The sequence below is a fragment of the Mirounga angustirostris genome, unplaced genomic scaffold (genome assembly GCF_029215605.1).
Source record: "Mirounga angustirostris isolate CCGP_5_RB_7025 unplaced genomic scaffold, mMirAng1.0.hap1 SCAF_9, whole genome shotgun sequence".
Lineage (NCBI taxonomy): Eukaryota > Metazoa > Chordata > Mammalia > Carnivora > Phocidae > Mirounga > Mirounga angustirostris.
The window spans coordinates 73,940,462-73,963,373 of NW_026991717.1; the positions used below are offsets into that span (position 1 = coordinate 73,940,462).

A 22,912-nucleotide genomic window follows, 5' to 3' on the forward strand; every position below is an offset into this window, starting at 1 on the left:
GAGTTTTCCTTGAAGATGCCCCTGTGCGTGGGGTCCACAGTCAGTGGGAAGAGGTCAACAAGAGTTACGTTATTCAGGGAAGAGTGAGAAGCAGGGGTAGGAGGCTCTCACCTTGCTTCCGAGGAGAAACTGAAGCATGAGGAGGCAGGAGCCTCTTCTGAATAAAGGGAGAGCAGATAGAGGTAGGAAGAGCAGAGAGGACCTGACATTCACTCTGGGGGTCTGCTTCCACGTGCTCTAAAGTGGCAGGACAGGGACTTCAGATGGGGCCCAGCAGAAGGCTGTGGAGCCTCTTCCTTTTCTGGATTCCAGTCTAGGGAGAAGCAACAGGAGTGGGGGTGGGCTGGGACAGGATGCGCTGAGTCCAGTCCGGACTAGGAGCAGTGTGAGCACCCACCTCTCCCCAGTTGGGCCCCACATGCCATGGCCCCCCAGGGGAGATGTTCCAGGGTTGGCCTAAAATTAAAGTCCACTGCCCTTTGTCCCCATAGGTACACTTGTGTCTGTTAGAATGCCCGTCTCATTTGGGGTTCGTAAAATAAAGGTCACTGAAGCCCAGGACCCAGACTGCGCCCTTCCACAGAGCCAGGTTCTTCTGTTCAGGCCGCAGGGCTGCATAAGGTGTTCTTTGTGCGGATGACGCCTCCGGGGCAGGGTGTTGCGGCGGCGGGGGGGCGGGGGGCAGCCCAGAGCTGGTCCCTGACCGCTGATGCCAAGCGGTTGGCTGTGGGTCAAGGGTTGAGGGAACCCTCAAAGGCGGCATTACAGGCCAGACCCTCACTCCCATCCTGAAGCCTCCCCTCCCGGCATTACTCAAACTCCCTAAATGGGGCTTTCATAAACAGCGCGAGTCTGAACACTCGGGCGGCTCTCCCGCCCCTCCGGCCCTGGGGGCTTCAGGAGGGTCTGGGCTGCCTGCCAACCCCGACTGTCCCCAGACTTGGGGGTGGGGTGGGGAGGAGGTGCCGCTACCCTCAGCTTCCTGCTAGATTTCCAGCCCGGAGTTTCCTCAGGCCCCGGCCTCCCCGGCTCCCCACCCTGCTCTCCCTTAACCCTTTCCTCCGGGGCCGGGGGGCGGGGGGGGGGGGGAGTGGCACAGGTCCGCTTCTCCAGGGAGGGCTGGGAGGGGCGCGGTGGGAGGAGCTGGGAGAAAGTCCCAGAATCCAAGCCCCCTCTCCCGCACCCGAACGCCCCTCCTTCCCTTCCTCTTCCTTCCACCCAGGAAAGGGGAACGTGGAAGGAAATTAACTTTGACCCCTGATTCTGGCTCGAGGCCTAAAACTTGGGTGGAAGGCGGAGGTTTCGAGGACCCTCCCGCCCCCTCCCCCCCGCCTCGTCGCCCCCTCCCCCGGCCTTCCGCGCCCCTTCTAGCCACCCGGCAGACGGGGAAAGGGTTCATCCTGCGGGGGCTGGCGCAGTGGTGAAGGGGGAAGGCTGGGGGCGGAGGGAAGGGCGGCGGGAGCCCCAGCGGTCCCACCCCCAGCTGCGGCCCCTGGCAGGAAGAGATTGTCGCGGGAGCCGCCGCCAAAAGGGACGGAGCTCGGGCGGACGGGCGCCCGGGCGGTGGCGGGTGGGTCCGCGAGCCGGGAGGACCCGGGCCCGGGCGCGGGGGGGGGGGGGGGCGGGGGTTAGGGGGCGCGCCGCTCGGAGGAGGGGGCGTGGCCTGGGCTCCTCGGGCACCCGGCTGGGGCGCCTCCCGCGCTGGGAGCCCGGTGACACTGTCGACGCCCTCCTTCCAGGGGCGGGCGGGGCAGCCATGCTCCTGTCCGGGGGCGACCCTCCGGCGCAGGAATGGTTCATGGTGCAGACCAAATCAAAGCCCCGGGTGCAGCGGCAGCGGCTGCAAGTGCAGCGCATCTTCAGGGTCAAGCTGAACGCCTTCCAGAGCCGCCCAGACACCCCCTACTTCTGGCTGCAGCTCGAGGGGCCCAAGGAGAACATGAGCAAAGCCAAGGTAAACAGCTTGTCCCCACCCCCACCCGCCCCTTCCAGTCAGACCCCTCTCACGCTCCCCTGTCCCGGGGAGACAGGGGTCCCCAGAGGTCCCTCGAACTGGATTCGGCACTATGGCGGGCAGGTAGTGGGCCGGTCTCCTGCCTTTCCAGATCTGCAGCCTTGGTTCCTTCCCTCTGGTTCCCTTTTTCTTTTCTGCCTCACCCCTCTCCTGCATGTCACTTCTGTCCCTCAAGTGCTCTGAGAGAGCCTCCGTGGTGTGTGTTCCCCCAGGAGCCTTCCATGGCCAGGACCCCAGCATCCGTAGCCTGCTCCCCCATCCGGGGAACAACTTAAGGTCCAGCATTTCTATGGCCTCTGTAACACCTCTTTGTTCTCCATCAAGACGCTGGAAGGCCCAGGTCCTTCTGTCTCCTTTTGAGTCTTCTTAAATCCTGGGCTGCCCCTTGGAGCCTCTCAGAGTGCTGGGCTAGAGGGGCCCTTAGAAAGCCTTCTAGAGCAATGCTGGATTTTACAGATGCGGTATTGGGGATCAGAGAGGGTAACGGGCTTGCCTGAGCACACAGTGTCAGGTGGGGGTGGGGGGAGGGTGGCAAGTGCTGGGACTAGAACCCAGGGCTCTGGGCTCCCTGCTCCACACTCTTGATGCCCTAGGCGGCCTCTTGCAGGGGCTGGTGTGTGTGTGTGTGTGTGTGTGTGTGTGCGCAGCTGCTCTGGAAGGCAGCAGCCCTTGGGGATGGGTGGGAATCTTGGAGGAGGGCTGTGGGCTTTCAGATGAAAGGGCCTGCTGTGTGGGGCAGGGCGCTGGACAGGCCAGGTCACAGTGCACCTCTCTTGCATTCTCCCTGGCTTCTCTCACAAGCTTCTTCCCTACTTGGGCCTCTCAGGTTCCCTCTGACCCCCAATCATGGCCAAGGTCTCCCTCTTCCCCTAGATTCCCTTATCTTTTCCTGGTAGGAATGCTACAGCTTCCCTGGGTCCCAGGTCACCACTCCCTGTGCATCTCTCACCCCCCCCAAAACACACCCCTTCCCCAGCTGGGTCTATACCAATATCCTAATTGGTCAAGGCCATGGGTGGGGGAGCCCAGAATACACTGGCCAGTGGCAGGCAGGCAGGCTGGAAAGTTCCTCCCTCAGCCCCTCCACTGAGCTGCTTGGTCAGCAGTTTTTCCAGTTCTGACAGAGGTGCTGGGGGAGGGGAGGGGTGCCTGCCCAGAGAATGGATGGGCAGGAGCCCCTGAGATTCAGACTTTTCAGTAGCTGGAATAGGGTGGATTAACAAGAGGAGCCTTTGGGGTTGTTTTGGGTTCTTAATCTTTTTGTTAATTTGAAATAGAACAACTCACCCTTTTATGGGATTTGTACTTTCAGAGGTGCCCCTCGCCCCTGCCCCCTGCTTTAAATCCAGGATCAGCTTCTCCAGGCTTGTCTGCTCCTGTTTCCACTGCCGTCTCAGGGTTCCTTGGGCCACTGAACCCTCCCTCACACCCCAGGCCCTGCTACTGTAACCAGTGGCTCTCTCGACTCCCCTACCTGTCACCTCATTCCCCAGGCCCTGTTTAAGATGGAAACATAACGTGAGGGTCTTCTGGATAAGTCCCTCTCTTACTGCACAGAATGAGCAGAAAGAAGAGATGGTTGGAGGTTTGGAGAAGGAGAGCAGGGAGGGTGGGAGGATAAAGCTTTGTCCTAGGAGTCAGGAGATCTGGGCTCAACCTGTTGTCACCAAGCTATGTCTGGGACAGAGGGGTGTGGCAGAGAGAGTTTGAGATCAGGGTTTGCTACCCTCTAACTGGGTGACCTGGGTCAAATAATTTACTCTCCCTTGAGCCTATTTCTTCATCTATAAAATAATAATATAACACCCACATCATGGAGGGGTTGTGAGTCAGCTGAAATAATGCATGCTTAAGTACGTTTGCAAATGTGGAGAGCTACGGGATATAGATGGCAGTTATTGTCGTTGTTTTTTAAAGATTTATTTATTTATTTTGGGGGGCGGAGGAAGAAGGAGAGAATCCTCAAGCAGACTCCCCACCAAGGGCTTCATGGGGGTAGGGGGGGTGCCTCCATCCCAGGGCCCTGAGATTGTGACCTGAGCTGAAACCAAGAGCTGGGTGCTCAACAGGCCCAGCCACCCAGGCGCCCCATATAGGTCAGTTATTACTGTACAACTTTGAACGAGTGCTTTTGTCTCTGATTTTCAGTCTCCTTGTTTGTAAAGTGAAAAGCTGAAATTAAAGTAAGATGAAATGCTCCCCAAGGTCCAGCAATCTCATACGTGACAATTTCTCAAGTATGAGGATGTCTCGTGGCTTCCGTGTGGAGGTGCTGGGGCTGAACCTAATCCTAAACTGTGGGGACACGGAAGCCTGCACTTTGATAATGTGCTGTGATACCCAGGCCAACAGGCAGAGAGGACCTAGTGAGACCAGAGGCTGAGGGATGGGAGAAGGGTGAGCATGGGGTTGGCTGGATGGGGAGGGGAGGAGGGGTGAAGGAGACAGGCTCATCTGGAGAAGGGCCCGGGTATGTTTCTAAATTATATGCCCTGGCTTTCCAGGAAAATGTCTGTAGAACTCAAGAGTGCCTTTCAATTGTTATCTTGTGGTGGGATTTAAAAAATAATGAAGACATTTGCCGGAAATCACCTTCCCAGGCGGCAGAAAACAGTGGGGTGGCCTGGCCTCTCTGAGGCGTAATCAGCAGGTGGAAAGGAGGGTTTTAATAATGATCAGAGTTGCCCACGGACAAGCCCTGCTCAGCCCTCTGTCCCTGGCAATGATGTGAGGAAGTGTTGAGTGCAGAGAGGAGAGGTGACATTTCACTTTTCTCCTTTCTGGAGATGATGGAGGGAGGTGAGGGGGAGCCAGAGATTGGGTTCAGGGAGCTGTGGGACAGGGCAAGGTTTGCTGACTTTGGGCTTGACTTGTCAGATGGAAGCTGAGCTGTCCCTTGCTCCCCACTGTGAGCAGTCCCATGGACGTTGGTGGCCAGGGATATGCTGGAGCTGGCTGCTACTAGCCCACTGTTAACATTTCAGGAAGTTTGCAAACCAGTGGAGTCCCATTGGTAGTTTGAAATCAGCCATGGTGGGAGTATTTATGCCATAGAAATTGTCAAATGCTGCAAATCAGGGCTATCCCCCTGCACCCCCCACGGGCTGATGCTAAACTCTTACCAACACACTTAATTGGGTTTTGGGCAACTAACCTTTCTCTTTTTTTTTTTTTTTAAACTTAGTTTTTCTTCTATCAAAGTAATGCATAATTAAAAAGTCCAATAGTTTTTAAAAAGCACACAATAGGACACCATGATTCCCTGCCTTGTGCCTCCCAATTCCGTCTTCAGTGCTCTTCCTCCTAGACAGTAGTCCCTTTGGCATTTCCTCATCTACGCATTCCTTAAAAAAATTATCTCTCTCTCTCTATCTCTCTATCTTTATCTTTTGATTAATTGATTTTATTTTTTGTGTATTTTTCAAATTTAAATTCAGTTACTTAACAGATAGTGTGCTATTAGTTTCAGAGGTGATTAAATGATTTTAGATCTCTCTTTCTTAAGATTTTATTATTTTTATTAATTAATTAATTTTTTTATTTGAGAGAGAGAGAATGAGAGACAGAGAGCATGAGAGGGAGGAGGGTCAGAGGGAGAAGCAGACTCCCTGCCGAGCAGGGAGCCCGATGCGGGACTCGATGCGGGACTCGATCCAGGGACTCCAGGATCATGACCTGAGCCGAAGGCAGTCGCTTAACCAACTGAGCCACCCAGGCGCCCCCTTAAGATTTTATTTTTAAGTAATCTCTACACCCAGCGTGGGGCTTGAACTCAGAAGCCCGAGATCGAGAGTCGCACACTCCACCCACTGAGCCAGCCAGGTGCCCCAGTTTTAGATATCTTTTTACTTTCTCTGTTGTAGGTGAGGGTTTAGCCCCTTACATCACTGTCCATTCTTTTTTCCCAATATAGTTACGTTTCAATTTTCTGTCGAACCTACATTTACTGTTTACATCATCATGCCTGGGCATGCGTCATTCACATCTGGGCATTGCTATGTACTCTGCTTATGTTTTCTTTCTCACTTTTTTATTTCACTAAGGTAAGGACCCCTTGTTTTTCAATTTGCTTGTTTTTCTTTGTACCTGTAGCCCATTCTTACAACTTCAGTAGCCTCTCGCTACAGTTTTCTAGAAGGTCGATCTATGGGTTCAGGGTGTTATTGCAGTTGCAGCTTCCTTGGAGACATCTTTCTGTCTAGCCAGGACTGCACAGCTGTCATCCAAGATTTCAGTTTGCTGTCATTCTTGTCATCCCTTTGCCTTTTTCTTTGTCAAATGCTTTGTTTACTGGACCGAATGTCTTTCTCTTTCTTGGGTTGGTGGGTCACGTCATCGATGGCATCATCAAGTGAGAAAGATGGTGCAGTGCTAAAGGGTATGCTGGTGACTGCTCTCAACAAGCTTGTCTCCAGTCCGAGCTAGCTGTCCCCCATGCCTGCTGATGCTTGTGGTCTTAGAATAGTGCCTGGGGGCTCAGTGACGATTTGTTGACTAGATGAATCCATTCTGAGCTCTGTCTTCACCATCATCCTGGAGATTGTCTTTGCTTTTTGCCTACGTCCTTTCTTGATTCGCTGGAAGATGCTCCCCAGCAGCTTCCCGAGAAAGGTCCCCCCGCCGAAAGATTTTATAGGAGGCAAAATGTTGGAGGAGGTAAAATGATACGCACATTGGCATATCTACAGTGCACATCTGAAGGTCGCTTGATATTGATAGTTTGCTTGGTATTGAATTATAAATGGAAAATTATTTTCCTTCAGAAATGCAGAGGCATTATGCCATTGACTTCTTGCTTTTGAGACGTCTGAAGCTCTTCAGGTCCCAGGTCCTTTGTGTGTGAAATGTTTTCCCTCTGGAAGTTTGTAGTTTTCCCCACTGCTTTGAGGTTTCTCAGTGAGACCCCTTTGTGTGGGTCTATCTTCAGCCATCTTCGGTTACTACTGCGGTGGTACTCTGTGGGCCTATCTGGACACTCATGTTCTTCAGATCTAGAAATTTTTCTGGAACTATTTTGTTGATGATTTCCCCCCTGTGTTTTCTCTGTCCTCTCTTTCTAGAACTCCTCTTCAGACATTGCACATTCTGGTCTGGTGTACTTTTTCTTATTTTTTCTTCTGTTCTCCAATTCTAACTTTTTGCTCTGTTTTCCGGAGATTTCCTGAAGTTTATCTTCCAACCGTTTTATTTTTTAAGTTTTTAAAAAGATTTTATTTATTTATTTGGGAGGGGGAAAGGGCAGAGTGAGAGGGAGAGAGTCTCAAGCAGACTCCCCACTGAGTATGGAGACTGACCTGGAGCTCAGTCCCACGACCCCGAGATCATAACCTGAGCTGAAATCAAGAGTCAGAGGTTCACCCACCTGAGCCACCCAGGTGCTATACTGCCATCATATTTTTAATATCTAAAAGTCATTTATGGGGGCATCTGGCTGGCTCAGTTAGTGGAGCGTGCAACTCTTGATCTCAGAGTTGTAGGTTTGAGCCCCACATTGGGTGTAGAGATTACTTAAAAATGAAATCTTAAAAAAAATGTCATTTATGTTCTCTGAATTCTCTTTTCAAAGGGGCGCCTGGGTGGCTCCATCAGTTAAGCGGCTGGCTCTTGGTTATGGCTCAGGTCGTGGTCTTGGGGTCCTGGGATCAAGCCCTGCATCGGGCTCCGCGCTCAGCAGGGTCTGCTTGAGGATTCTTTCTCTCCCTCTCCCTCTGCCCCCCTCCCTGCTTGCACACACTCTCTCTCTCCAATAAATAAATCTTAAAAAAAGTAGTATTCTATTCTTGTTTAATGTGCTCAGTGTTCTTTATTATCTCTCTGAGAGAGCAATGACAGTAAGCGTTTTGAAGTTTTCTTCTCCTTGCCTAGTTTCTCTTCCTTCAAATTGTTCCCCGCCCCTTTCTGTGTGTTTTCTTTCTTTTTGTGGAGCCCAGCGTGGGGCTTGAACTCATGACCTTGAGATCAAGACCTGAGCTGAGGTGAAGAGTTGGATGCTTAACCGACTGAGCCACCCAGGCGCTCCTGTATGTTTATTTCACATTAGGAGCTTTCCTCATATGTCATGGTAATCCATGCATGAGGCTGACACTTGCTGGTTTTGAGCTTGGTGTACGGAGATCTGAGGGCATTGTCTGTCAGGGAACCTGTTTGGTGATCTTTAGGTCTTTGCTCTCCGGCTGGCCGGATTTCCAGAATGTTATTTCTCTATTCTGTGCCCTGGAGGGTCACGGTCTGGCTGCTGAATTGCCGAATGGGAAGAATGGGTTTCTCTGCACTCAGCTTTCATTGTAGACTTCATCATCTGGCCTTCTTCCCTTCCTTCATTTTCTTTGTACGGTCTCCACACCCTCAAGTGTGGTGATCAACCTCTAATCCCAGGACCTCGTTTCCTGCCTGTTAGTTTGTCTAGAGAGCAAACCTCCACGCGTGTGAGGTACTTACCCAGCCTTCATGTAGGGGGCTGGTTGGTCTCTAACTGCTCCTCGAACAACTTTACCTCAGTCTGCCTTGTTACTTTTAAATTTTATTTTATTTTTAAGTAATCTCTATACCCAATGTGGGGCTCCAACTTACAAGTCTGTTGTTTCTTTACCTTTTTTTGTTGAATGGTATAGACAGCACCGTGGTTAAGACCCCAGACTTTGGAGTCAGAGTGCCTGAGTATCCCAGCCCACTATCTGTGTAACCTTGAACTTGTGCCCTTCCTTGCTTATCTAAAATGGGGATGTAGTAATTTCCTTCTAGGGCAGAGAGAGGAATAAATGAGATCATGTGTATATGGAGCCTGATGCACAGTGAGTATTCGATGAATATTAGTTCACATTTATTATTTGGAAAAGGATCTTAGTTTTTAATGTATCTTTTAGTTAAAAAATATTGAACAGTTAATGGAACAATAACTATTTTAAGCTCTTTGCACAAAGAGAAAGAAACCACCCACAATCTTCTTCTCCAGCACATCTCTTCATTTTTACATATTGTTTTTCAAGTAATTGGAATGTAGGGTACTGGGGTGAGGATTGGTTAAGGTCTACGACAGTTATCCTGCATCTGGTCAGATTCACCCTTGCCAGACAGTGGGACCAGCTGAGGTTCTGGGTGGGAGGGGTTGGCTTGGGATGTCTATCAGGTTTTGAGCTGGTTTTGGATTGATCGCAAAGGGGTTAGACCTGGGCAGAAGTGCCTAGGTATATTTAGGCCCTTTGGGGAAGGGGTTGGAGGTCTGTGGCCTGATCCAGATAGAAGAGGTAAGCATAGGCCTGAGCAGAATGGTCTGAGCAGGGGGCTGGAGTGGTCTTCAGGATGGCTGCTGGAGATCTAAAATGGAGCCTTTGTTCCTTAATGGAACTGTTAGGGGAAAACAGGAAGAGGGATGGCTGTCATGGACATGGGATGTGGAGGGGCAGGAGGGACACGAGGGCAAGTGCAATCAACATGGGTTGGCTGATTACGAGGGAGTGCCCATGCTCCCTTGGAGATCATGGGGCCATGCTGGTACAACTCAGCCGTGTAGGGGGGAACCCCAACCTCTCCCCTCCCAGCGGCTGCTGAAGACTGAGTGTGTGAGCCCTGTAAACACGAGGACTTGGTCTGCCCAGAGAGCCAGAGGCCTTCGTTCAGGTTCAACCATTGTGCATATCGGCGGGGTTCCCCTGGTTGCTGGCCCAGTGACTTACCTCCTCCTCTCTTGCCTCTGGGCAACAGAGTTACCATGGTTACAGGTACAGGTTGTGCTAGACACCTTCTGGAGGGGGAGTAAGCCAGAATCCCTCAGGATTACCCTGTAGTCACTGTGCAGTCTGAGGAGGTGGAAAGGGCTCTGGTTTCAGAGTCAGACAGATGTGGATTGTGCTCCTGGCCCATCAGCTTCTAGCTGTGTGTCATTGGGCAAGCGTCATGTCCCTTCTGAGCATACAGAATTCGAATAGCTAGGTTAAGACGCTAGGCTAAGCACTTCCTTTTTATTAACTCATTGAAGCTTCATAATAGCCTAATGAGGGGGGAATGTTATCCCCATTTTACAGATGAGGAATCGCAGGCACAGGGAGGGTAAATAACTTGCCCCAGGTCACATGGGTTCCTGGCACATGGAGGATACTCAGTAGTGTGCAATTCCCCTTCTCCTAGCTAGCTCACATTTCTAGAACCCCAGGGTAGGACTGGACCTTAGGGGTAGCTCACTTAACCTGCCATCCTACAGGCGAAGGGACAGAGGTCCCAAGAAGAAGGTAAATTTCCCACAGTTAACCTACCTAAGGTTAGGTTAGGTTGCAGTCGAGTTGGAACTAGAACCAGGGCCCCTGACTCCAAGCCTAGGTGCTTTCCCCTTCCGCTGGGTGCCTCCCTCATCCTGTCCGAGAGTTCCCTGGGAAGAAATGAGTGTGTGAGGGGCCAGGGCCAGGAGACAGGGGCTGGCCAGGGGGGTGGCATTTGGATTATGGTAGGCAAGGGGAGGGCATGTCCTTGGGGTTGGGGAGTGCAAGCCAGTGAGTGCAGGGCCCTAAAAGGATGACTTCCTTTGTGCTTGCTCTCCCTACTGTGGCCTCAGGAGTATCTGAAGGGCCTGTGCAGCCCGGAGCTGTGGAAGGAGGTTCGCTACCCACAGGCCCTGCACTGCGCCTTCCTTGGGGCCCAGGGCCTCTTTCTCGACTGTCTCTGCTGGAGCACCCTGGCCTACCTGGTGCCTGGCCCCCCCGGCTCCCTGATGGTGGGGGGGCTGACCGAGTCTTTCATCATGACCCAGAACTGGCTGGAGGAGCTGGTGGGGCGGCTGCGCTGGGGCCCTGCTGCTCTGCTCACGCCCCGGGGGATCTGGGAGGCCGAGGTGACCAGGGCCTTCGGGGCTCTGGTCTGGATCCGTGGTGACCAGTACGCAGGGGATCTGCTGCAGCTGCCCCCAGCGGTCCAAGAGCTGCTGCTGAGCCTGGTGCGGGACGCTGCGGGCAAGGAAGACATCATCGAGTGGCTCGGCCGCATCGGCACCTCCGAGTCGCGCTCTGACCCCGAGGTCCTGATCTGCCCTCCCCACCAGCAGAAGGAAGGCCCGGCCATGGTGTCTGTGGGAGACGGTCCTGGGCCCTTCCTGGAGGTGGGGACCCTCCAGAACAGGAGTCTAGAACATTCCAAGAGATTAACCAGCCTAGGAGCCACCAGGGCCCTGGTCTCGGGCACCCCCGGCCAGAACACCCAGCAGGAACCCGCCAACCAGCTGGTACGGTAAGTTCTGAAGAATCTCTTTGCTTCTCGGATCCTATCCCTGCTCCCCCACCCCAAGGACATAGTGGGGGACTTAAGTGGTCTAACCACCCTTCCAACAAACTGGGGCTTCCTCCAGGGTCGATTCCAGCAGCCACAGTGGCACAGACAGCGCTCCCCGAGAGGAAGGGCCGGCACGAGCCACCGGCAGCCAGGACTCCACAGCCCACACACAGGCCCTGTCACAGCAGAGGCAGGGCCAGAGAGTGGAAGACAAAGTCCCCTTCCAGCCCCCCGTGTCAGCCCTGGGTGTGTGCCCGCCCTGGAAGGCCTGGACCCCAGGGCCAGCCTTTGGGCCCTTGTGGCCGGGGGCTATCGCGGCCACCTTCTGGAGGATCAATGAGCTGCACTCCCTCCACCTGGCCTGGCTCCTGTCCCAGGCGTGCTTCAGTTTCCCCTTCTGGCAGAGGCCGCTGGGCCCCATTCAGTTCAAGCTACCAGGGCAGAATCCTTTGCCCTTGAATCTCGAGTGGAAGCAGAAGGAGCTGGTTCCTTTGCCCAGCATGGAAAGCCCAGACTGCAGACTGGATGCGGGACCAGGAGGAGAGGCGGCCCTCCAGAAATGCCCGGGGCCGGACACCCCCCAAAAAGTCATGAGTTTATTGGTGGTCTCGGGGGGCTCAGGCGTAAAGGACAAGACTAGCCCCGGATTTCCACAGATAGGGCCACCCTTGACCTCTGTACCGCAGCTGCAAGCTGGAAGCGAGCCAGGGGATCAAGGAAGTGGGCAGTGGGATAGGAAGGGGCCAGAAGAGGGGCCCTTTCCAGCACTGCCGCCGGGGCGAGGAGTGTCTACAGCTCAGGGGGGACCCGTGGCTCAAGGGGGGCCAACCGCTCTGCCAGTACCCGACGCTCAAACAGTGCCTGAAACTCTCGAAGTGCCCATGGCTGCAGCAGTGGCCAGAGCTCAAACCCCACCCGCGGATCAAGCGCTGCCCGCAGTCCCCAAAGTGCCTACAGCCCAGACGCCGCTGGCGGTCCACGCAGAACCTGCAGCTCTCGAAGTGCCTTCGGCCCCGACAAAGCCAGCAGCTCCAGCGGTGCCCACGGCTCAGAAGGCCGCCGGGGCTCCGCTGGCATCAGCCGCTCCAGAGGTACCTGCAACTCCCAAAGCTCCCGTGGCTCAGAAAATGCCTGCGGCGAAATCATCACCTGCGGGGCCCAAAGCACCCAAAGCTCAAACTGGGCCTGCAGCCAAAACAGGGTCTGCCGCCCCCAAAGCCTCCAGAGCTCCCAAAACACCTGCGGCTCAGAAGACGCCCACAGATCTGGGGCCAGTCTCGGATGGGGCCAAACTCCTGGGCGAGGGCCAGCCTTCCTCAAGGGGCAACGCCTCCTTCGCGAAGGGCCAGGGGGAGGCCGAAAGGCAGGGTCCCCAGTCCGGCAGCACCTCGGCTCCCAGTAGTAAGCACCGACCTCAGACGCAGGGGCTCCCGGGGGCCCGGGAGGGCGCCCCGAGGCAGCCGCCTCGCCACCCACAGGCAAACAGCACAGTGACCAGCTTCCAGAGGTACCACGAGGCCCTGAATACACCTTTCGAGCTGAACCTGTCGGGGGAACCCGGGAACCAGGGGCTGCGGCGAGTGGTCATTGATGGCAGCAGCGTGGCCATGGTGTGAGTACCCAGGGCCGTGGGGTGGGCTGGGGGTTCTGGGCAGCTGGGGCAGGGCATCCCAGGGGGGCGGGGGGCAGAGTGTGGCATCCCCTCGACCTCTGCATTTGGGTGACATGGGGTTCAAATGGGGAGACGGTGGGTGGCTACGGCATGCTGGCGGAGTGCACGGAATTGTTACGACAGCCCTGCGAAGGGAGGTTTCTGTTCTCCCTCTTTGATAGAAGCAGAGCCAGGCTCAAAGAGGTGACGGACCTTGCCCCAGATTCCAGGGCCTAGTAAGGGGCCTGGCTGGCCTTGGCTTCCCATCTGTCCCCTGCCAAGGCCTGTCCTCCTCCCACTGCAGCCTGCTCCACGTGGCGTGGTGTCTGTCAACCCCAGGCCAGCTATCAGTGTTGAGCCCGAGCCTTGAGGCCCAGCCCGGGTGTCCTGTGTGCGGCGTTTCGTGCCTGTGCCAATCCCCCCTTAGAGACCGTCCTGCCTGCCCGGCGCTTACTGCCGTACACGTGTCCGCCCAAGTGCGTGGATGACCTGTGGTCTTTCCCCCCACAGGGTAGGAGTTACTGTGCTGCGTGCACTCCCAGCACACAGTAAGGGGCAATGGATGCTCGTTTGCTTCCAGCCCTGAACTGAGTTCTTTGGGTGTAGAGGTTACCTTCTTTTTCCTCTTGCCCTGGAGGTCCCTACACACGCGCACACGCACACGCACACACACACACACAGTGTAGGTGAGTGAGCCCGGTAGGTGTTCCCAGAATGTTTGATGGTGGAGGAAAGGGAGAAGGGTGTTGCTGGGGCAGATGCGGGTGCGTGGCATTGCCTGGCCCTGAGGGAGGACTGAGAGGAGGCAGGGCCATGTTCCTCAGGAGGGACCTGTTCCCTCACCTCCTGCCCCTGCCCCCCCCCCCGCCCAGGCATGGCCTCCAGCACTTCTTCTCCTGCCGTGGCATTGCCATGGCGGTGCAGTATTTCTGGAACCGGGGCCACCGAGAGGTCACTGTGTTCGTGCCCACCTGGCAGCTGAAGAAGAACCGGAGGGTGAGAGGTGAGCTGCCCGCTGCCTCTCTGTCCCGACCGTGGCCCCTGCCACGTGGCCCTTCCTCTGAGCAGCCCCGTCTTCTGCCTTTCACCTCCAGAGAGCCACTTCCTGACGAAGCTGCACTCCCTCAAGATGCTTTCAATCACCCCCTCCCAGCTCGAGAACGGCAAGAAGATCACCACCTACGATTATAGGTGTGCCAGTCCCAGGCCTTCCTTCTGTAGGGCTCCGGGGGCTGGGCTGCCGTGTCAGGTGGAGTCCTGCCTCCCTGCTCTGGGGGGATGGAGGCCCACAGGTCCGAGGGTCCTGTCGAGAGTCCTGTCGGAGAGGATGGCCTGGTGCGCGCGCCCCCTGGAGGCGGAGGGAGGGACACCGTGGGCCGAGGGTTCCAAGGTCGGCTCTACCCCAGGCCAAGGCGGAGTCCTGACTTTGGGACTCCGCAGCTCCATTCCCTTAGTCAACAGGCTTTCTGCCCCCATGACCTATGGGCTGAGACCCACTACTTTGGGCAGGACTAGCCCAGGGGACCTCTGGTGCTTCCAGTGAGCTGCTTGCCCAAGTGACTGATTTGGGGCTCCAGTTTGGGCTAAAGTTCAAGTCTTAAGGAACTGCCTCAGTCTCCCCCCCCCCCCTCCCCCCGGCCGCACCAAGCCCTGGCAGTGGGCGGAGGTATGTGTGTGACTGTATGTGGTTGGAGCCCTGGCTGGGCTCTGACAGTGGAGTTAGACTGGCCCTGTCTCCTCGCTAAAACCCCAGTGCCTCCCTACTTGTCAGTCCTAAGCACCCAGTCCCCAGCGTGGCTGCAGGACCAGTACGCACAGGGCGTGTGTGTGTGTGTGTGTGTGTGTGTGTGTGTGTGTGTGGGATGCTGCCTCTGTTGGGGCAGGGAAGGCCCTGCCACTGGTCCTAGGCTGGAGCCGATGCTGGGCACACACAGATCTCGGCTGCCCTTAGGCCCCTCCTACGCTGGGCAATGAGAAGTTCTGTTCCTCCCCACTTTCCCCAAGACCTGGCATCTACCCAGCCTGGGAAGGGCTGGGCCTGGTAGCCCAGGCATCGCTCCTTCAAGGGCTAGGCCCTTTGGTAAGGTCTTGAAGTGCCTCTAATTTCGGGTCTGGGCTTGAGGGAAGGTGGCTTTTCCGCAAAGGCCCCTCTGCTGGGCACCTGTGGAATAGTGCGCCTGGGGCCACCGGGATGGCAGCCTCCAGGGAATGCCGAGAAGTAGGTGGCCTTTGCTTTCTCTCCTGGTCACAGCCCTCTTTCAAGGAGAGGTGATCCTTGGAAAAGTGGATTTGTTTATTCAGGTATGTGTTTTTATATATGTTTATATGTATATACGTACTTACGTGCATACAGGTGTCTATATGTAGCGTGTATACGTACATACAGATGTATGTATGTCTTGGCACGTACGAGAATGTTGTGCATTGGTGAAGAGGAACAATGGAGTATTTGTGTGCACGCTGTGTGCCAGGCACCGAGGCAGATGCTTCAATGTCCTAGCTCATTCAGTTTAATCCTCACAGCAATACAGGGTAGGTATTTTATGTGTCTGTTTTGCAGACGTGGGAACTGCAGCGGTAAAAATGCATGTGTGAATGCGGACTAGTGTGCAGGCTCCCGTGTGCGTGTCTGTGCATGTGTCTGTGAAGGTCTGTCTCTTAAATAGAGGTCTGTGTTTGTATGTACAGTTGGGGGTGTGCATCCAACCTCACCCTCCCGGGGGCTAGTGGTGATTTCGGATGGCCGCATAGACGAGGGGATGGGCTCTCGAGCCCTGGCTCCCCGACTACCAAAGGCAGCATTTTTGGTCGGCACACCTCCATGTGACACTGAGAGTTCATTTTCCCCGAAGGCCTGGCGAGGGAGGGTTTCTGGGTGGTTAGCGGCACCCCCTCTCCTTGCAGGTTCATGGTAAAGTTGGCAGAGGAGACAGACGGGATCATCGTGACCAATGAGCAGCTCCACATCCTGATGAATAATTCCAAGAAACTGATGGTCAAAGATCGGTGAGGTGATCCCAGGGGCTGGAGCCGTTCCTTCCCTGTGGATATCGGGCAGCCCCTGGCAGGGGGTGCTGGGCCCAGGAGAGGGGCCTTGGAACTGTGCCCACCAGCACCTGCCTGGGAGGAGAGTGGGTCTCAAGCCCTGTCCGGACACCCAGGGAGCGATGGGCCGTGGGTGAGTCAAGGCCTCCTCTATGACCATGTCCCTTCTCTCTCGGGTCCAGCCTGCTGCCCTTCACCTTTGCGGGGAACCTCTTCATGGTGCCGGATGACCCCCTGGGCCGTGATGGCCCTACTCTGGACGAGTTTCTGAAGAAGCCAAACAGGTAATGGGCCAGGCCTCCGCTGCGTCCCAGCCCCTCCTGGGATTGACCAGAAACGTCTTGGTGCTAGCCAGCATTTGTCTCGTGCTTAACAATGAGCCGAGTGGTTCCATTTTCCAGGTCTTGATGCTTCTACCACATACTGATGCATCGTAAACCACCCATAGTACGGTTTTCCAGTTTTCCAATTTTGCACGCCACGCACCCTTCGCCGTTGGCGTTCGTACTCAGTGTTTCATTGTTTCTCCAGATCGATGCCGTGTGAATTCACGTGGCTCATTTTAATGGCTGTGTGCTATTCCATTCCCTAAGTACCCAACGGATGTATCCAATCTTTTGTTGGGGCTCATTTGACATTTTCCGTATCATGCTATCGGCCCTGGTGCTGCCGTGGACAGGCTCGTTCTTGTTTCCTGGTGAACAAGGTTGCTGCGCTGGAGTACATTCTGGTGGATTTTTCCCCTCTCTGTTATCTTTGATTCTCACAACTGGAGTTAGACATACATGACCATTATCCTGGGCCAGATTTGCAGTAACTCAGATGCCCTGGTATCTGCCCCCTCTGAGCTACCTTACTCCCCACCTCCTAGTTCCCTGGGCCCAGCGGGGTGTTGGGACACGGGCCAGGTCCTGGCCCCTGTTATGGACAGGGCATTGCTTCTGGGGCCATGTCCCTCAGTCTCATTTCCCTGGGTTTGTCTGCTGTGCCCTCCCAATCCCTTGTCAGGCCCCAATCCCTCTCTTGACCTTCCCCTGGCTTGCTCATCGTCGGGGCCGGTTGGAAGTGCCAGTCACTTTACTCCTACCATATCATCGGCTTAGATCTCGTTGGAAATGTTGCTTGGTTAATGAGGTTTGGGTTGGATGAGCCCTCAGGGCACAGCTGAATCTCTGATATGGAGGCCTGGCACACGCTGGAGGTAGAGAAGACACCGGCGTAGGCAGGGTCCTGACAGAGGCTCTGCCGTGTCGCCGGCTGGCACTTGGCCCGGACTCAAGGACACTGGGCCATGGGGTGAGGCTCCGCAGATGCAGTTTTCCTCTTGGGGTGCCCCTCCGTCCTCCACAAGGTCCCTTAACGCCTCCGCTCTGCTCTTCTGGTGTAGGCTGGACACCGATGTTGGCAACTTCCTGAAGGTGTGGAAGACCCTTCCTCCCAGTTCGGCTAGCGCCTCCGAGCCGAGTGACGGTGCTGCCCCTGCGCCTCCCGAGAGTCTGCGGAATATGGAGAAAGTCAAGGAGGAGAAGGAGGAGGGGCAGGACGAGGAGCAGAGTGAGGGGCAGGGGGTGCAGGAGCCGCCTGAAGAAGACACCCTGGACTCCTCCCTGGCATCAGTGTTCAGGGCTGAGTGCCCTTCCCTTTCAGAGGAAATCCTCCGGTGCCTCAGCCTCCAAGACCCCCCTGACGGGGCCCTAGACATCGATCTCCTGCCCGCACCGGCTTCTCCCTACCTGGGCATCCCCTGGGACGGGAAGGCTCCTTGCCAACAGGTCCTGGCCCAGCTGGCCCAGCTGACCATCCCCAGCAACTTCACTGCACTCTCCTTCTTCGTGGGGTTCATGGACTCCCACCAGGATGTCATCCCCGACTACGAAGCTCTCGTGGGCCCCCTGCACAGCCTCCTCAAGCAGAAGCCGGACTGGCAGTGGGACTGGGAGCATGAGAAGGCCTTCCTGGCTCTGAAGCGAGCCCTGGTGTCTGCCCTCTGTCTGACGGCCCCCAACGCCCAGCTGCCCTTCCGCCTGGAGGTGACAGTGAGCCAGGTGGCCCTAACGGCCGTTGTCTATCAGGAGCACTCAGGGAGGAAGCACCCCATAGCCTATACCTCAAAACCCCTCCTCCCCGACGAGGAGAGCGAGGGCCCCCAGTCAGGGGGAGACAGCCCCTACGCTGTGGCCTGGGCCCTCAAACATTTTTCCCGCTGCATCGGAGATACCCCGGTGGTCCTGGATCTTTCCTACGCCTCCCGGACCACCGTGGGCCCCGAGATGCGGGAGGGCCGCAGGGTTTCCAAAGCATGGTTGATCCGATGGTCCCTCTTGGTACAGGACAAAGGCAAGAGGGCCCTGGAATTGACCCTTCTCCAGGGCCTGCTGGGAGAAAACCGACTGCTGACGCCCGCGTCCTCAATGCCTCGCTTTTTCCAGGTCCTGCCTCCTTTTTCCGACCTGTCCACTTTCGTCTGCATCCACATGTCGGGCTATTGCTTTTACCGTGAGGACGAGTGGTGTGCCGGCTTTGGTCTCTATGTCCTGTCTCCCACCAGCGCCCCCGTCTCCCTTTCCTTCTCTTGCTCCCCTTACACTCCAACCTATGCCCACCTGGCGGCCGTGGCCTGTGGCCTGGAGCGCTTTGGCCAGTCCCGCCTGCCCGTGGTTTTCCTCACGCACTGCAACTGGATCTTCAGCCTCCTCTGGGAGCTCCTGCCCCTGTGGAGGGCTCGAGGCTTCCTCTCCTCGGACGGCGCCCCGCTACCTCACCCAAGCCTGCTCTCCTACATCATCTCGCTCACCTCTGGCCTCTCGTCCCTCCCGTTTATCTACCGAACCTCCTACCGGGGCTCCCTGTTTGCTGTGACGGTGGACACCCTGGCCAAGCAGGGCGCGCAGGGGGGTGGGCAGTGGTGGGACCTGCCAAAGGACGTGCCGGTCCCTGCTGTGTCCCCCCACACTATGGGCAAGAGGCCCGACCTGCTGGCGTTGCAGCGGAGTGACGGCACCCTGGCGGAGATCATTGCCAAGCTGCGGGTGGGGCAGAAACTGCCTGGCTCCTCCCCCTTCAGTTCTGTCTTCAACTCCCTCAGCCTCGACCAGGAGAGCGGCCTGCTCATGTTCAAGGGGGACAAGAGGCCCAGGGTCTGGGTGGTCCCGAGGCAACTCCGGAGGGACCTGATTTTCTCTGTGCACGACCTGCCCCTGGGCGCCCACCAGAGGCCCGAGGAGACCTACAAGAAGTTGCGTTTGCTGGGGTGGTGGCCCGGGATGCAGGAGCACGTGAGGGACTACTGCCGGAGCTGCCTGTTCTGCATCCCCCGCAACCTCACTGGCAGTGACTTGAAGGTCCTTGAGTCCCCCTGGCCCCTCAGGTCCACTGCCCCCTGGTCCACCCTGCAGATCGAGGTGGTGGGCCCCATCACCATCAGCGAGGAGGGCCACAAGCATGTGCTGATCGTGGCCGACCCTAACACCAGGTGGGTGGAGGCGTTCCCGCTGAAGCCCTACACGCACACGGCCGTGGCCCAGGTGCTGCTGCAGCATGTGTTTGCCAGGTGGGGCGTCCCTGTGAGGCTGGAGGCCGCCCAGGGCCCCCAGTTCGCTCGGCACGTCCTGGTGAGCTGTGGGCTGGCCCTGGGAGCCCAGGCCGCCTCCCTGAGCCGGGACCTCCAGTTCCCCTGCTTGACCAGCTCCGACGCCTACTGGGAATTCAAGAGGGCCCTCAAGGAGTTCATCTTCCTGCACGGCAAGAAGTGGGCGGCTTCCCTGCCCTTGCTGCACCTGGCTTTCAGGGCCTCCTCTGCCCAGGCCACGCCTGTCCAGATCCTGACGGGGGACGAAGTGAGGCTGAGCGAGCCCCTATGGTGGGAGATGAGCAGTGCCAACGTCGAAGGCCTCAAGATGGATGTCTTCCTGCTGCAGCTCATTGGGGAGCTGTTGGAGCTACACTGGCGGGTGGCTGACAAGGCTAGTGAAAAGGTGGAGAACAGGCGGTTCAAGCGGGAGAGTCAGGAGAAGGAGTGGAACGTGGGCGACCAGGTCCTTTTGCTCTCCCTGCCCAGGAACGGCAGCAATGCCAAATGGGTGGGCCCCTTCTATGTCGGGGACCGCCTGAGCCTGTCTCTCTACAGGGTCTGGGGCTTCCCAACCCCGGAGAAACTGGGGTGCATCTACCCCAGCAGTCTGATGAAGGCCTTTGCCAAGAGCGGCACACCCCTGTCCTTCAAGGTCTTGGAGCAATGACCGGGGTGGTAGGAGAGCCCCCACGCCGAGGTCCTGGGCTTTTGCTGCTAGGCCGCCCCCAGCCCCGGGAAGTGGTCTCACAGCCCCCCGGGGGCCTCGGTTGTGCCTTTTGCGGAGACGTTAATTCACAAAGCTTTGCTGAATTGCCTTGAACTGGGGACAAGTGTCCCTACGGAAACATCCCCAGTTTGGGGTATTGGGAGAATCTATCAAAGGCTGTGAGATATGGACCTCTGGCGATTTCACCCTGGGGTAAGGGTAGGCCAGGCTCAATGTCTTTCGCCAAGTATTTCCTTTGTCCTGTCGCACGTGGGCAGGTAGATACACATGCCCCCCCGACTTTTACTTCTGGTGTGCTTCTGGGCCTCAAGACCGGAACTCCATTCCCTCCTCTAATGTGGACTCTTCCCCTGAACGTTCAACTGGGGGCTCTTGCCCTTCAAGTTGTCAGAGGTGACTCAAGTCCATGAGGTTGTCACAGCTCATTCCCAGTCTCCTGGCCACCTTCCTCGGGCCAGGCTAGGCCTGCCCAGCTAAGGAGGGGTTGGCAGTTCTGGGCCCGAGGCTCGGAGCTGGGGTAGGAGTACGGCCAGCCACGCCGAGCGTTCTGCTTGTCAGCAGGGGAAGGGCGAGGGGAGACAGTCGGCCTACCTCAGTTGGCTCCAGCCAATGGAGACAAGTCCCCGTCCCTTGCTTCAATGGCGTCAACCATCCAGAAATCAAGGATCTCGATGCCGAGTGTGGCATCTCCGCCTGACAAGCTACTTCAACTAGACCAAGGGGCCCAGGCCTCTGTTTCAAGGGGGGCAGGGCGTCTGAAATGAGCAGTCTGGCACACGGTGACGTGCTGGCATGGCTCGCCCTCCCAACCCCACCCCAAAGCCCACAGCCCTCTCCTTCTCCCATGTCTGCTGTGCCCTGCATCCCTAGACCCTGCACAGTGTGTGACTGCTTTGGTTGGATCACCCCATCCCCTGCACCTGCCTTCTGTGTAGAGCAAAACCCAGCTCCCTCCGAGCCACTCTCTGCAGAGATCATCTTGTAGGGAGAGTGAATTTCTCCTAGATGTGTGTGCTTGCACAGACCCCTCCGAGTTGCTGTTTCCACCCACAGAGCAGTTCCAGGTGAAGGCCAGCACCGTGTCACTCCGGCGGGGCCTCTGAGTAGTTTTATTTCTCCGAAGCTGAGCCAGTCTCCTGGCCCGGCCCAGGTTGCCAAAGCACTTGGCATTGCTAGAGCTAGGCATTGCCTACCGTCGCGTCCAATCTGCTTGTTTTGCAGCCAAGGAAAGAGGCCCAGAGGGGGCATCGATGTGCCCAAAGTCACACAGCTAGTTGGTGGCTGAGTTGGGACCGGGATTCGGCTTCCCGACTCTCAGTTCACTTTAAACAGGGTTGTGGCGACAGGTTCGAGGGAGAGGATCCCTCAGAATCCTCTCTGGTTCCCCATCTCCCAGCTCTCGTAGACAAACGGCTTCGATGTTGCCCTTAAACCATTTCCAGCTGTTCATTCTGTCCAGGAGAGAATGACTGGGTGACAGCTGAGAAATTGAAAGGTGAGCTGTGGGATTGTTAGCAGATACCTTCTTTCCTCTTTTCCCTCCACTCCCTGCTCCCCGGCTTCTCTGCCTCCTCCCTCCAATAGTATGCCAACCTCCCCTCCGTGCTGGACCCACGTCCTGCCTCCCTCCCCCCCCCCCCCGCCCAGCTGTTAACCACATTTATGATCTTATACCCTTTTATATGATTTTTTCTTCATTCGATTTGTCAATAAATGGATCCACATGGAGTCAATGGCCAGTTCTTTTTAGCTACGGACTCAATTCTGGGAGTGGGGAGGGTGGGAGGTGGTCGTGGGGGTACCGCTGCCGCACGTTTCCCAGGCTGACCTGCAGAGTTGAAGGCCTGGGCACCACCCTTCCGAGCTCACCTGATCCATGCTCTTATTTCACAGATGGGGAGACCAGCCCCGAGCATCGACAGGCGTCAGGCCCCACTGCTGGTTTGCGGCAGGGCTAGGAGGGACTGCATGTTTGAGTCCCCCCCCCGCCCAGTTCATCTGTTGAAACCCTAACCCCCAGTAGGATGCTCTTAGGAGGTATTAGATATTAGAGGTATTAGAAGGTATTAGAAGGGCCCTCCGGAGGTGATCAGAGATGAGGTCATTAAGGTGGAGCCTCCATGGTGGGATTAGTGTCCTTAATAGAAGAGAAAGATGCTAGAAGTCACTTTATCTCCACCATGTGTGGTATAGTGAGAAGGTGGCCATCTCCGAGCCAGGAAGTGGGCTCTCACCACAGACTGGATCTGTCATCACCTTGATCTTGAATGTCCAGCCTCCAGAACTGTGAGAAATAAATGCCTGTTGTGTAAGCCCCCCAGTCTACGGCATTTTGTTATAGCAGCCTGAGTGGACTACGCCAATTGCATGCCAGCTAACATTTCTCTTCTTCCTGCCCCTGGACTCTTGCTCTTACTGCCCTTCAGGCTCAGACACTGTCCTAATGGTGGCCAAGCTTCCCAAAGTTGGGCCTCTGCTTCTTGCTGCCTTTTTCACCTGCCCAAACTTCTTTTTTTTTTAAGATTTTATTTATTTATTTGAGAGAGAGAGACACACACAGTGAGAGAGGGAACACAAGCAGGGGGAGTGGGAGAGGGAGAAGCAGGGAGCCCGATGCAGGGCTCGATCCCAGGACTCTGAGATCAAGAC

The 22,912-nt window shown here is 56.2% G+C and overlaps 1 protein-coding gene across 3 annotated transcripts; it reads left to right on the forward strand.

Annotated features, from left to right (window-relative positions):
* The first annotated feature begins 1,171 nt into the window (after positions 1-1,171).
* On the forward strand, positions 1,172-21,095 carry NYNRIN (NYN domain and retroviral integrase containing). Of its 3 annotated transcripts, none has more exons than XM_045900631.3 (9): positions 1,172-1,570; positions 1,740-1,954; positions 10,560-11,227; positions 11,346-12,881; positions 13,793-13,923; positions 14,015-14,111; positions 15,825-15,926; positions 16,148-16,249; positions 17,353-21,095. In XM_045900631.3, exons 2-9 carry the CDS (start codon positions 1,757-1,759, stop codon positions 20,201-20,203), a joined length of 5,685 nt encoding a protein of 1,894 aa, XP_045756587.1. In that variant the 5' UTR covers positions 1,172-1,570; positions 1,740-1,756; the 3' UTR covers positions 20,204-21,095. The 3 variants fall into 3 exon arrangements, with proteins under 3 accessions (XP_045756587.1, XP_045756588.1, XP_054369635.1); XM_045900632.3 differs by having other exon boundaries at positions 1,173-1,570; positions 11,043-11,227; XM_054513660.2 differs by lacking the exon at positions 1,172-1,570 and having other exon boundaries at positions 1,625-1,954.
* The last annotated feature ends 1,817 nt before the right edge of the window (positions 21,096-22,912 follow it).